The sequence below is a fragment of the Urocampus carinirostris genome, chromosome 6 (genome assembly GCF_059441175.1).
Source record: "Urocampus carinirostris isolate Australia breed hairy pipefish chromosome 6, RoL_Ucar_1.0, whole genome shotgun sequence".
NCBI lineage: Eukaryota > Metazoa > Chordata > Actinopteri > Syngnathiformes > Syngnathidae > Urocampus > Urocampus carinirostris.
Genome location: NC_142354.1, coordinates 27,922,206 through 27,935,132, shown reverse-complemented (window position 1 = coordinate 27,935,132; position 12,927 = coordinate 27,922,206). Strand labels below are relative to the sequence as shown.

The window sequence follows — 12,927 nt, the reverse complement described above, 5'->3', positions numbered from 1 at the left end:
TACCTCTTCCAATTTCTTCCGTGCTTTTCTCGAAGACAAAAAGGAAAACAGTTTTCAAAAGAAATAAAAATGGGATTAATAAAGAAAAGGAGGCAAAAAATGAAAAGAATAAGAAAAGGGAAAACGTTTTAAAAAAGGAAAATGGAGAAAAAAGACAGGAATTAAAGAAAAGACAAAAAGTAAAATGGAGAAAAATTTAAATAAATTGAAGAAAAAAAAGACTAATATAAATAAATACAATTTTCTCTTTTTCTTTTATTTTCATTTTTCTCTTTTCCTGTTACTTTTTTTTATTTCCTTTTTCTTATTTTGTTTCTCTTTAAGTAATAAGGTGCATTTTGGTCACTTTGAGTCCCTGTGTTTTTCTTTTTCCATTAGGCTTTTAGTACTCAATTTCAGTGGCGCAACAGAATACATCTAAATGGTAAAATAATACACAGTCCCTTTGATTTTTCCATTATGGTGGGGGCCTTAGATCATCAACCTGGGGGCCTTAATTGGCTCCCGGGCCGCAAATTTGAGACCCCTGCCATAGTGGCTTGGAAACTGCGCAAAACGTATCACGAGACAGGACAAGAGAGAGAGAGAGATCATGAGAGAAAATGAGACGGAATTAAACAAACCACATCAGAGATGGAGACAGAAAATGAGAGTGCGATAGAGAAACGGAGAGGAGGGTAAGACAGCTAGAATAAAGAGAGCGAGACGAGAAACGGGGCACCGAGAGAGGGAGAGCGCAATCGAGAAACAAAGAACGACCGAGAGACAAAGAGTTAGGGATAAAGACAGGAGCAAGAACAATTGAATATGCACGAGAGGAGACAGAGCTAGATACAGTGAGAGCGAGAGACAGCAAGAGAGCGCAAGAAGTCGAGACAGAGTAAGACAAGTCAAGAGAGCGAGAAACAGCACGAGATCGCGACATGAACCAACTAACTTTCTAGAGTGAAGTGCATGAAGTAGAAAGTTTTGTTTTTGTGATGGCCCGGCCTCCTAGTATAAGTGATAGTCAGCCACGTTGATAGCGCAGTTGCGAAAGCATACGTCCATGCCTCAAAAATCTGAGCCAAATCACAAAGAAGCAAAATACTTTGAGAAAAAACACGAAGCGAAACATCGTGACAGAATGAGAGCCAGCAAGAGAGATGGAGAGTAAGAGAGGCTGATGAAAATGAGAACGTATCAATTTTTTCACAGTATTATTCCCTTTCAAAGCTGTCACAATTTTCTAATAGAATCAGATTCACCTTTTATTATCAATGTATTGCTACGAAATTACAGTTGTACTCTAGTTGGAAAAATATACAATAAAGACTAATGTATAGGAAAGCATTCACCTCTAATATACTGTATTCACATCTAAAAACTACACACAACCGAGATATTGCCTTAGGAGCGGAAACAAATGAATATTGCACTTAAAGTTGTAACAAAGTGAACATGATAGCTAAAATATCTCCCACTTGCTCAATATTTTGGAATTGAAGTCAAAGTGGAAACAAAGTAAACAATAATAAAATTCCTCTGCAACAACTACTTTAACCAGGGTATTGCACTTTGAAGCAGGACATTGAATTTTCAAACCGTTTCACGACTGCCATTTATTGCCTTGATAGCTTCGTTCGGGCCTTGTCTGATCTGTGGGACCCGTGATAACAGAAAAGTGAAAAGGGCTGAGCCAGTTGAACTTTATTCATTTTATTAAGTGAAGTCAAAAGTCATCAAAAAAAAGGGCGGACCAACAATTTCAAGGACATGAACCCCAAGTGAAATTGACCCCGCTTCAATGCTTTTGGGTGCGTTGTTGGTGGCGGTGATAAAGAGCTTTCTTCTAGACCAATCTTCTCCTTTTGCAGTCCTGCTCCATCTGATCGTCCGTCACAGTGAAGGCGGCACCCAAAGGAGACACCCGGTTCAGCATGGAGTCGTCGGAAGCCTGACCGAACAGCGCCATCAGTAGAGCCACGCCGAATCCCGTGGCTCGCTCTCCCTGCCAAGAAGCGCCGTTACCAATCTGCACGCGTTCGTTCGTGGAGCTCCGGTCGGAGCGCTCCGAACACGGTCGGCACTCACGGCGTGAACGGGAGAGGCGATATCCACGTGGACCCAAACGCCGGGCCAATCGAAGCCCAGGTGAGACACGATGAAGAGGCCGGCGCAGGAGCTCTGAGCGTTCTCGCGGTCCTGACCAAATACAACATCAAAGGGAGTTTTGGGAGTTGAATCCAGAAATTCTCAATATTATCTTAGAGGAAAATAAGCTTTTTCAATTCAAATATTCAATCAAACATCATATTAGATGTACTTACGTAGTCAACATCACAAAATGCCGGTCTGCTATGTTCGCGGCACGCTGTCATAAAAATGCTGATATGCCATCGGTTTGAACTACCTCCTACAATGATTTTCTTTTTATTCATTTCAGTATCTCGTTTGTTTTACAAAAACTTTACACGTCGGCAAAAAAATACGGTATATTATATTTTTAATTATTTGACCAGTCCAAAGTTTGCTGTGATGCTAAAGAAAAAGAAAAAACACGATTAACATGGAAACAAAGCTTGCGATTTACAAGAAATATGAAAAAGGCACATGGATGGCTACCCCTGCTAAATTTCATGACCATAGCGTTCAATGATCAGGACTATTAAAAAAAATGAGGCGATTAGAACCAATAAATCTCAAAGGAAATGAGCATCCGCGCAAGTGGAAATTTAAAATAGGTTTATAATCAGCCTTTGCCATGTAATCCCCCCTTCCTCCTTTGCATCCACCAGCAACTTCTCTGAACCAGCTCAAGTCACATTACATCAAAGGTGAAAAAAATTAATTTCTCCTTTACATTTGTATCCATAGTGAAGAGGTTAGCACATTCGCCTAACAAGCGAAAAGTCCCTGCTTCGAGACCGGGTGGAAACATTAGTTGATCTGGAGAGGGACACACCACAAAACCCTAGTGGTTAAGGCAACCATTAGTTGTACTTAATATACACAGTTTTGTTATTTTGATCCAGGGTACCAGGGCTTCAGAGCTAATGACCATGTTTTTATCTCCCGCCATGCAACAATATTTCTATGCAAGCCCCAGCTTAGTACGGATTAACATATCCAGAGGGTCTACTGTGGTTGCTGCCAATTAACCGAATTCCACAAATGGAATTTTAATAAGAATTTAAAACAATATAGATTAATAAGTCTTTCTCAAACAGCGTGGTAGAAATAAAAATATAGAGAAAAAAATATATAGCAACAAATAAATCCACCCTTAGAACACATCACTGAAACAGTTACTCAACATATAATATACAAAAATCCTTTTTCTTTTTTTTTTTTTTCTTGCAGGCCAAACATTACTCACAGCCACAGAATTCTTCATGTCGGCAAGTGCAGACGCAAATTCGGTGAAGTGTAGCTCGGGGCAGTAAACCAGGGGGTGGGCCAGGTCGCCGCTAGTGCGCCCGGCACGCACGCACGCCGTTTCCCACTGCTCGCTGTTGGTCATCACGGCCGCATGGTGCTTCCCTGTGGAAATCCCCTGGAAAACCCCGAAAACACAAGTTTGTCCATTTTCTTGGCTTAAGGTCTCCCACATTTAGCTTTTTTTGTGGATATTGAGATGTGTGTCACTTCATATATAGTCATGATTGTATGAATAAGGTAATCTTTAGCTTATGGCGGCGGCGGTTACGCTCCAAAAAGAACCATCGTCAGGCAAAATCTGTGAAGTATTTCTAATTATTTGAATATACTGTATTCTATTACACACTGAACCCAAAGAACAAGCCCTTTTTACAGGTTTAAGCATTTGTTTAAAAAATGAAAGTACTGTATAAGCGTTGTTTTTTTCTCCATTACAAATAACTACTGTACTGTCAAAAAACAAAAAGCAGAGACTCTTTAGCCAATCAGAATACAGGAAACAATGAACGATGCAAATCCATGAATTAATGAAATCGTGAAAAGTAAACTGCGAGGGATTACTGAATTTGGCTTATAGCCTTTTTATTATTTGTCATTTATAACTCCTTTGCATATTTAGTCATAATGAATGCACTTCATTATTATTCATGTGTTTAATTTACTTCTCGATGTAATTATTCGACTCGTCAATATATATCCATTCATTTAGTTGTTATGCAGTCTACTTTGAGGTTTATCAGTACTTGCAAGACCCAGTCTGGGGTATGAAATCTTGTTTTTGTCTAGTACAAAACTGATGGTTAGCCATTCTATGGAGCATTTGTGAAACCATACAATTACAGCCATGCCCGGAATATTCAGTTTAATTACATGATAAAAATTCTGCCTCAACAGAAATGCTCCATTCCCGCATTTATTTAATGTTAAACAAATACACCAAGGAAAAAAAAAAAGACCTTCAATTTTCAACGTCAAAGCTCCAATAGACTGAAACTGTAAAAGAACATTCACTGTTACCTGTGCACCCGTGAGGGTGGCCATATCCAGAATAATATCTGCAGATAGATCTTTGCTGGCGTACACTACTCCATCAGCTAGCACCAACCGTCCCTCCGCATCTGTGTTGTTGATCTCCACAGTCCTTGAATTCATAGTTTGTCATTTTGAGCAAACTGCATTGACTTTGAAATTGGCTTTAGTTTTGGAAAAGGCAATTAAAAGACTCACTTCCCAGAGTATAGCGTGTGGATATCATCAGGTCGTGTGGCCGTGGGTCCGACCGAATTCTCCGCCAGGCAGAACACGGCATGGAGGTTGTCCTTGAAGCCCTGGGACACAAGAGGGCGGGGTTGGTCCTAAAACCACTGCGAGCCCCCCCCCCCAAAAAAAGAGCGAGACAGCAGGGAACTGACACCACTCACCTGTTTGATGGTTGCTTGAAAAGCTCCCAAGATTGCTGCAGCTCCACCACAGTCTCTCTTCATGCCTGGCATGGTGGTCTAGTCCAGAATGATCGCGTTTACAGATTTGCTTTCGTAAATAGGTGTACACATAAAAGAGAAATTTAACAACATCTTACCTTCCCCTTGATGCTGAGTCCTCCAGTATCATACACGATGCCCTTGCCCACCCATGCGATTGTCTGAGTGGCGCCCTGTGGGGTGTGGCTCAAGACCGCTAATGCAGGAGGATTTTCAGCGGCCTTACCAACACCATAAATACCTAAAAAGAAAACAATCTGCATCATATTTTCATATGGTCTACATATCTTAAAAGGGTTTAAGCTTTCTAATAATATGTGGCATGACGTATTTGAGTGACTGGTGACCTCGTACAGCCACCGTGTCTGTACTTGTCTGAGACACGTATTTGCTTCTCAACAGGCCACCAGCCCGCCGGAGGGCCGTTGGAACCACAGTGGGTTAATAAAGTTTGGCTGACCTATCTGACAGTTTTGTGGACGTTCCTACCGTTGCGTCCTATAGTCTGGTGTGCCTTATGTATAGAAAATATATGATAAAATACTATTTCTGAGAGGGCAGCACGGCGGCACAGTGGTTAGCGCGTGTGCGGCACAGTTCTAAGGTCTCGGGAACCTCCTGTGTGGGTTCAAATCCAGCTACCGGACTTCGTGTGTGGAGTTTGTATGTTCTCCCCGTGCTTGCGTGGGTTTTCTCCGGGTACTCCGGTTTCCTCCCACATTCCAAAGACATGCATTTCAAGTGGATTGGCCGGTCCAAATTGTCCCTAGGTGTGAATGAGCGAGTTGTCTGTCCCCGTGTGCCCTGCGATTGGCTGGCAACCAGTTCAGGGTGTCCCCTGCCCACTGCCCAATGATTGCTGGGATGGGCTCCAGCACCCTTGCGACCCTACTGAGGATAAGCGGTGCAGCTAACGAGATAAGACTATTTCTGGGGGGTGCCCCTTATAGTGCAGAAAATATGGTACATATAATACAAATATTTATTTATATATCAAATGAAAAGAAAAATGTGATATTATGTTAGTTAGATTGTACCTATGACCAGTTATTTTTGCACAGCTCCTTGACTTGCATTATACGAACAATGCAAAATATAAGCTCTCTCTCTATATATAATATATATGAGTATAATAAACATGTATATACATATCATATTTGATTACTTTATACAGGGGTATGTTCCAATGTAGGCTTAAACATTCTTCTATGATTTGCAAAAGTAAAATATCAATGTATCAAACATTTTCAAAGACAAATTTTGTTTTTTTTCCCAATACACCAATGAAATAAAGATTCCACGTGCACAACCATTACCTCCAAATCCCTTTTCTCTCAGCTCCTCTCCACGGATAATCACAGGAGTTATTCCTAGCTCTTTCCCTACAGCTTTGATTTCCTGAAATGCACACGGGAGCCTCATTCAGCCCTTGACAGATCGACACACAGGACATTTGTCATTTTCCCTTACATTCAAGAAGTGGTCAGTGTTCATTTCGTTACACGGTGTGTCCACGATGCGAGCGGCTAGTCGCACTCCGTCGGCTGCGTTAGAGAGACACTGTGGGGAAAAAAAGCAACCATGTTAAATGCGAAACAAATGATGTTCTATAGTACAGGCGTCAAACAGGCGGCCCACGGGCCGAATTAGGCCCGCCAAGGGTCTTATTCCGGCCCGCAAGACAACACTAAGAAGCGCAAGAGAGGCCCCACTCAAAGCCACTGTAATAGTTACTCTACACTGTAAGTTTCTCATTTCTCTTTTTCCCTTTTTGTTCTTTCTTGCTCTCTTTCTCCTCACTCTCGCTTTCTCACCCACTGTATATCTTTTTCATATTCATCTCCCTTTTTCTTTCCCTTCCATTTCGATTTCTCTTTCCTTCACTCTTTTGTTTTTTCCTTATTTTTCTCAATCTCTCTCTTTTTCTAATGCTCACTCCTTTTTCTCATCTTTAATTCTTTTGACCTAGCCTTTTTTTCCTCCCTTTCTATCGTGCACGCTCTCTCTATCCCCCCTCTGTCTCCATCGCTCCATTGTGCTCTATTTCTCTCGTGCGTTCTAATTTTTTCTACCTTTCTTACCGTCTCTCTCCCTCTTCTTCTGTCTCCTTTGTTCTCTATCTCTTTCTCAAACCTACTAGTCCAACCCCCGTGAGATTTTTTTCCTAGCACGTGGTCCCCAGCTAAAACGAGTTTACACCCTTGTTCTATAGAATGTCTAGTTCTTCTCTATACTGTTAAAATTGAGTTTCCTGTGATAATAAGTTGAGATGCAACAACGAGAGGACATTGTTGGCATAAAATCGATAATGGAAATAGTCAACAATGAATTCCGTGGCCGACTATTGTGGCTAGACGCATTTACCTTCCACGTAATATACCATATTTTCCGGACTATAAAGGCAGTTTTTTTTTCATTGTTTGGCTGGCGGTGTGACTTAAACTCTGCCGCGAATTATTCGTGAAATTATTAACACATTATTATATCATTTCACATGTTATTTTCAAACTAAAGCTTAACAATGAAGCCGAAACAGTTTTGATGACTTGACATTGTACATTTTTTACGTGTATATGTTGCTACAAAAGAGCTTGAGCGTTATGCCAGACTGTGCCTGACAAATGTATTTGAAATGAAATGCATGCAGTCTGAAGTCCATTTGATTTCAAACTGTGGATAATTGTTAATTTCTTTTGCTACATACTTTGCAACTGATTGCTGAATGTACTTCACCAAATGCATGTTTTAATTACCACTGCTAAAGGGTTTTTGGTTTACAGGGATAAATGTTTACTCTTTTTAAATTCATCATTAGCCTGTCCCTAAAAATATTTGACAAAGGTTTATTTTTGAATTTGTGACTCTACTGAACAAGCACTGTGCCTAATTGGTTGTGGATAGGGCGTTTTCATTCAAATTTAGATGAATCTGCGGCAGTATGTTTAATAAAAGCTGTAATTATTGTTGTACCCCTTTTTTGTGTGTGTATTTTCTCTTGCCACACGATTAAATCCATTCCATGTTAAATTTAAGAATAAATAATAAATATTTGATTATTGTACATATCGTTACTATAGTCTCTGACTATTTGACTATTTGAAAATACATTAATTTCAATACAATAAAATATATCTAATGTATTTTCCGGACTATAAGTCTCTCAGAAGTATAATTTGCACCAGCCAAAAAATGCATAATTACAAAGGAAAAACATGCGAGTCGCACCTGGAGTCTAAGTCATATTATGGGGGGAATTTTTTAGATAAAAACCAACACCAAAAACATACATGTCCTCTTGAAAGGCTATTTGAAAATAAAATAAAAGAGAACATGGTAAACTAACATTACACCTATGTGGATATATCAAGTTATTCAGATAACTCAAGCATAAAAAACGTGCCTGGTCATCCTGGAAGGGGGATTTTCTCATGTGCGGTCCCTTCTCAAGGTTTCTTCATTTACCTCATGTGGAGGTTTTTGAGTTTTTCCTTGCCCTTGTGTAGGTTTTAGATCAGGGGGTGGTGTAATAATAGTCTGTAGTTTGCAATAATCTGAGGTCTGTGCAGCCCTTTGAGACTCCTTGCGATTAGGGGCTATACAAATAAACATAACTGGACTTGCTTACTAAAATTAACTCCAAATTACTACATACAACGAAATATTTGTCCTCGGTGTCACTTTCACCGGTGAACAACTCCAACTAAGGACGATAAGCCGCTTCCTCTTTCCGTTTTGAAAAATGTACACCCACAACAAGGCAAGGTTGAAACTATCAACACAGGCCTACAGCACCCTCTTGCGGTTTAGTGTGAAAATAACATGTAAAATGATATATAGAAGAAGAAGAAGAAGAATTTCCTTTTATTGTCATTCTTTGTAATATGCCGGTAATAAATATTTAAAAACTCAATTATATAATAATGTGTTAATATTTTCACATATAAGTCTTACCGAAGGATATCTATCACCTCTGGCCAAATTATGGGGAAAAAAATGTGACTTATACTGCAGAAAATAGGGTACTTCATTTTGAGATTTGAAGTTCAAAGAAATTGAATAGGAAAGTAAGCACGCTGTACCTGAAGCTCATCTGCATCCATCTGGTTGCTTTCTTGGCCGACAATCAGAAATTCCACGACAACATGCTTCTTCTCGGCCCTTCGGGATGAACGGCGAGAGAAAATGGGGAACGCTCTGGAAATGGCACAGGACGATGCAAACACCTCAGAGCGCTCGCACACCATCTACACAGAAGACACAATATACAACTTTAAAAGTTAGAGCAATATGGAAGTAAATTAATTCCCCGTCACAGAGTTTAATTATGTCACAAATCTCAATAGATACAGACTGGTGACACCAATTTAGGTTTTATGAGCATTAAGTGTGGAGTTCCCCAAGGATCTGTGATAGGACCTTAATGTTGTATTGCATATAAATGATTTGTGTAATGTATAATCTAAGTTAAAATACATTCTATTTGCTGATGGCACCACACTATTAGGCTTGAGTACAAATTTACAGGTGCAGGCAAAAATGATTGTAAAACCTAATCAAGTGAAGGAATGCTTTGATAACAACAAAAGTTATGGTATTTGGGAAACCCAAAAAAAGATAAAGATAGGAAATGTTAAAATAGAAATCATTAAAGAGTTTGAGTTTCTCTGAGTAATTATTAGGACAAATTGGAGCCTTAAACAGTGAGTTAATGAGTTTGCGAAGCGGATGCAGGGTCGGTACTGACCACAATGCAGCGGTTATTTCCTCCGGGTAGACACGAGCGAACCAGACGCGAGACAAAGTGGGCAGAGGATGGGCTGTTGTGCCTGCTGACCCGTGAAGGAATGGCAGCAACTGATGCATAGTTAAGGTACAGAGGACAGCTGTCGGTGGGCTTGGGGCTCAAAGAATTGAGGGCAGCCTGCCAAATCTGAAACAACAATAAATCACAATTTCATATCGATGAAAGGAATTTATAATAACTATAAAATAACCCTAAATATATTTAAAAATTAGGTGCTGTAAATGCTGCAACACAGTTGTTCCCAAATGGCTTCACGTGATGGTACTCCACAGGGTATGTGAGCTTTTTAAATACATTAAAAACAGAACTTACTTTCCTTCCAGACACTATGGCAGATAATATCGCTAGTTCCAAGTATTATTGTTCTTATTTTACTATAAAAGTTAAAAATGTAGTACAAAACTGTGGCTGTACAGCTCATTTTTAGTATTCTCATAGATAATATAACGGAGAAATTTAAATTACTGCCAGATAAATTACACATTTTTAAGTTAAAACTATAGTAAAAAAGGAAAAATATTTAACGTTAAAAAAAATACTACGAAACAAAAATATACATAATATAATAGAAAAAAAAATTAAAAAATAAATTCTGCCATACAAAGTAGTTCATTAATTTCCAATCAGAAATACAGCAAAATAGAGGGAAAAAAAATCAACATATGTAAAATTATAAATTTAGTAACAGAAATAAAATAGACAGAAACCTGTCAAATGCTATGACAGACACTTGATTATTATCAAGTAAAAAAAACATAAATAGAATATACTTAAATAATAATAATAATAATTTCCTTTGTATTGTCATTCTTTGTAACAATGTACACAGAACGAAATGTCGATACACCTGACCCGTTGTAGCGAGCCGATGCAGCCGCAGCCAACAGAGGGCGCCGCCATTTTACCAATTAGGTATGACTCGGCCGAGGCGCGAACCAGCGACCTCCCAGTCTCAAAGCGGGCACACTACCATCTAGGCTACTGAGCTATATATAAAATTAAAATATATTTTTTAAAAAAAAGGAAAAATCAGACAGATGCCATATTAGTTGCCATTCCAATATAGTGAAATGTTCCGGTGATACAAAAATCACCGGAATGGAAATATACTAATATAAATACAACTGAAGAATCGGGTAACGTTTCTTTAGTGCAGTGGTTTGCACATTTGCCTACACGCGAAAGGTCCCCGGACCAGGTATTTTTTTGCACTATGTTGACTATTTTGGCACCAAATGCATATTGCACAAACCCTTACGATACCAAATGTATGTAACATCCTACATGCCGTCATTTCTTTGTGTAAATATTTTGTGAATTATAACCAACCTTATCCTCCTTGTTTTATAACCTTATCTTCTCTGTTCCTTATCTTCTTGGTTTCTTTACCTCACTGTGAATGTGTGAAACTAGAGTGTCATGCCCAATTTCGTTGTAACAATATGTTAACCCATTTTTCAGATATACTTTATTGTCATTCTTGTAGACGTGTATACAGAACTAAATGTAGATACATATGACCCGCACAGTTTCCTTGAATGTACAGATATAAATAAAATGTTGTATTGAGTTGGAGTATTGAAGTACTAGTAGTATACTAAATAATTATAGCTATGTATAGTATTATACAGTAGTGCGAAGAGTGCAAGAGGAGCAGCTAACCACATGTGCAAAATGGGCAGTCAGGTAAAGAAGTCACTATACAATAGCAATAACACTGGAGTACAATAGTGCAGAGGAGAACAATGACAAAGGTATATTCTATTCTATTCTATTCTAGGTTGAAACATGTTGGCTTGGAAAATGGGCGCCACCATGCCGTACTTGCCCAAGACACACCACAGGAAAAGGTGCCTCTATCACTGTAGTGCATTGGTGGCGAACACGTGGCTCTAGAGCCACCTGCAGCTCTTGGCCAATAAGAACGCGGCTCTTTGCCTCATCATATTTTCTATATACTGTGGCTCTTTGCCTTGTTTCATGTTTAATTATTTTTGTGTGTGTATTGAGCGTGAACGCTTTCCTTGAAATCAACACAAGAACAATACTTGTTGTATTGTAAGGAGAGGAGTGTGTTATGGGAAATAATATGTTTTTAATTGTGTGTTTGTGTGTTTCTGTCTGTCATGGCAGGTCAGTGCGTGGTGTGGCTTTTTGACTCTCACAGTTAAAAATTTGGGCTCTTTGAGTCGGACTTGATCGCCACCCCTGCTCTAGTGATTAAGGGCTCCAACCAACATTTCTGCCACGCGTCAGGCAGTTGATTATATCTATTCTGCAAATTATTAATATAGGAAAAATAGCCAAAATGATCAACATTTTGGTATATAATGAGAAAGATTTTAAATGAAGGACTGCTCCCAAAAATATAAAGAGGCAATTGAAGTAGGGTAACATCTCTATATAACATTGAATTGAAAATACTTTTGGACCTTTACCTATCGATTAAGCAGGTAAAATAGATCTATTATCTTATAAGCGTCAGAAATCACAACCATACCCATTTTCACTTCACGTAAAACAATAATATTCGCCCTTTGACACTATGCAGTCCACAATAAGTAATGAATTAAGGAAGTTCGGAGTGTATTGTACTTAAAGGATAACCACATGAGGTAATGACTGCCAGGAATCCTTCATCCCAATCTATTTCATTGTACCTTTTTACACAAGCAGCATTAAGCATTTCCAATATTCTTTCATTTCAGTAAGCGCAGATATGAAGATCATTAAAAACATTAATGTCGGGCATTGACGTTAACGTCTCGATAATTAATCGATATCTTAGGTTCATTATGATACGCCAAGTCGCTGATAACATGTCAAATATATATTCCAATTTACTTCACCGTTCAACGGTTAATCGCTTGTTAATATGAACTCTCTAACAAAAAAAAAGAGTAAATAAAAGGAATAGTGTCAAAATAGCTAATGAGCTGGAAAGTTAATTTGCGGTTTTAGCTTTATAATTAGCATCGGCAAGTAGTCGCTGTCCCTACGAAAGCGTTACCTCTTTGGTGACAACAGGCTGGAGTTTGCCTTTAATTCGTCCCCAGTCGACTTGCTGAAGATTGCTGTGCTGACCGATAATAAGAATAGAGCGAGTTTGCGGGTCGGAGTCCCCCGCAGACGCCTTGAACTCTAACACCACGTTTGCCATTTTTGGGCTACTAGCTAACATGCGGCTAGCATTTGATACCGGAAGCGGTGCTGACAACGGAA

General features: G+C 39.1%; 1 protein-coding gene across 1 annotated transcript; it reads right to left on the bottom strand.

The window, feature by feature from the left end:
• Positions 1-1,682: 1,682 nt before the first annotated feature.
• Positions 1,683-12,927, bottom strand: npepl1 (aminopeptidase like 1). Its single transcript, XM_088338570.1, has 12 exons — positions 12,716-12,927; positions 9,646-9,831; positions 8,981-9,145; positions 6,372-6,461; positions 6,218-6,299; positions 5,000-5,142; positions 4,842-4,919; positions 4,648-4,748; positions 4,438-4,561; positions 3,359-3,535; positions 2,074-2,184; positions 1,683-1,990 (listed from the first exon to the last, which is right to left on the bottom strand). The coding sequence occupies exons 1-12, from the start codon at positions 12,884-12,886 to the stop codon at positions 1,832-1,834; spliced, it is 1,587 nt and encodes a 528-aa protein (XP_088194696.1). The 5' UTR covers positions 12,887-12,927; the 3' UTR covers positions 1,683-1,831.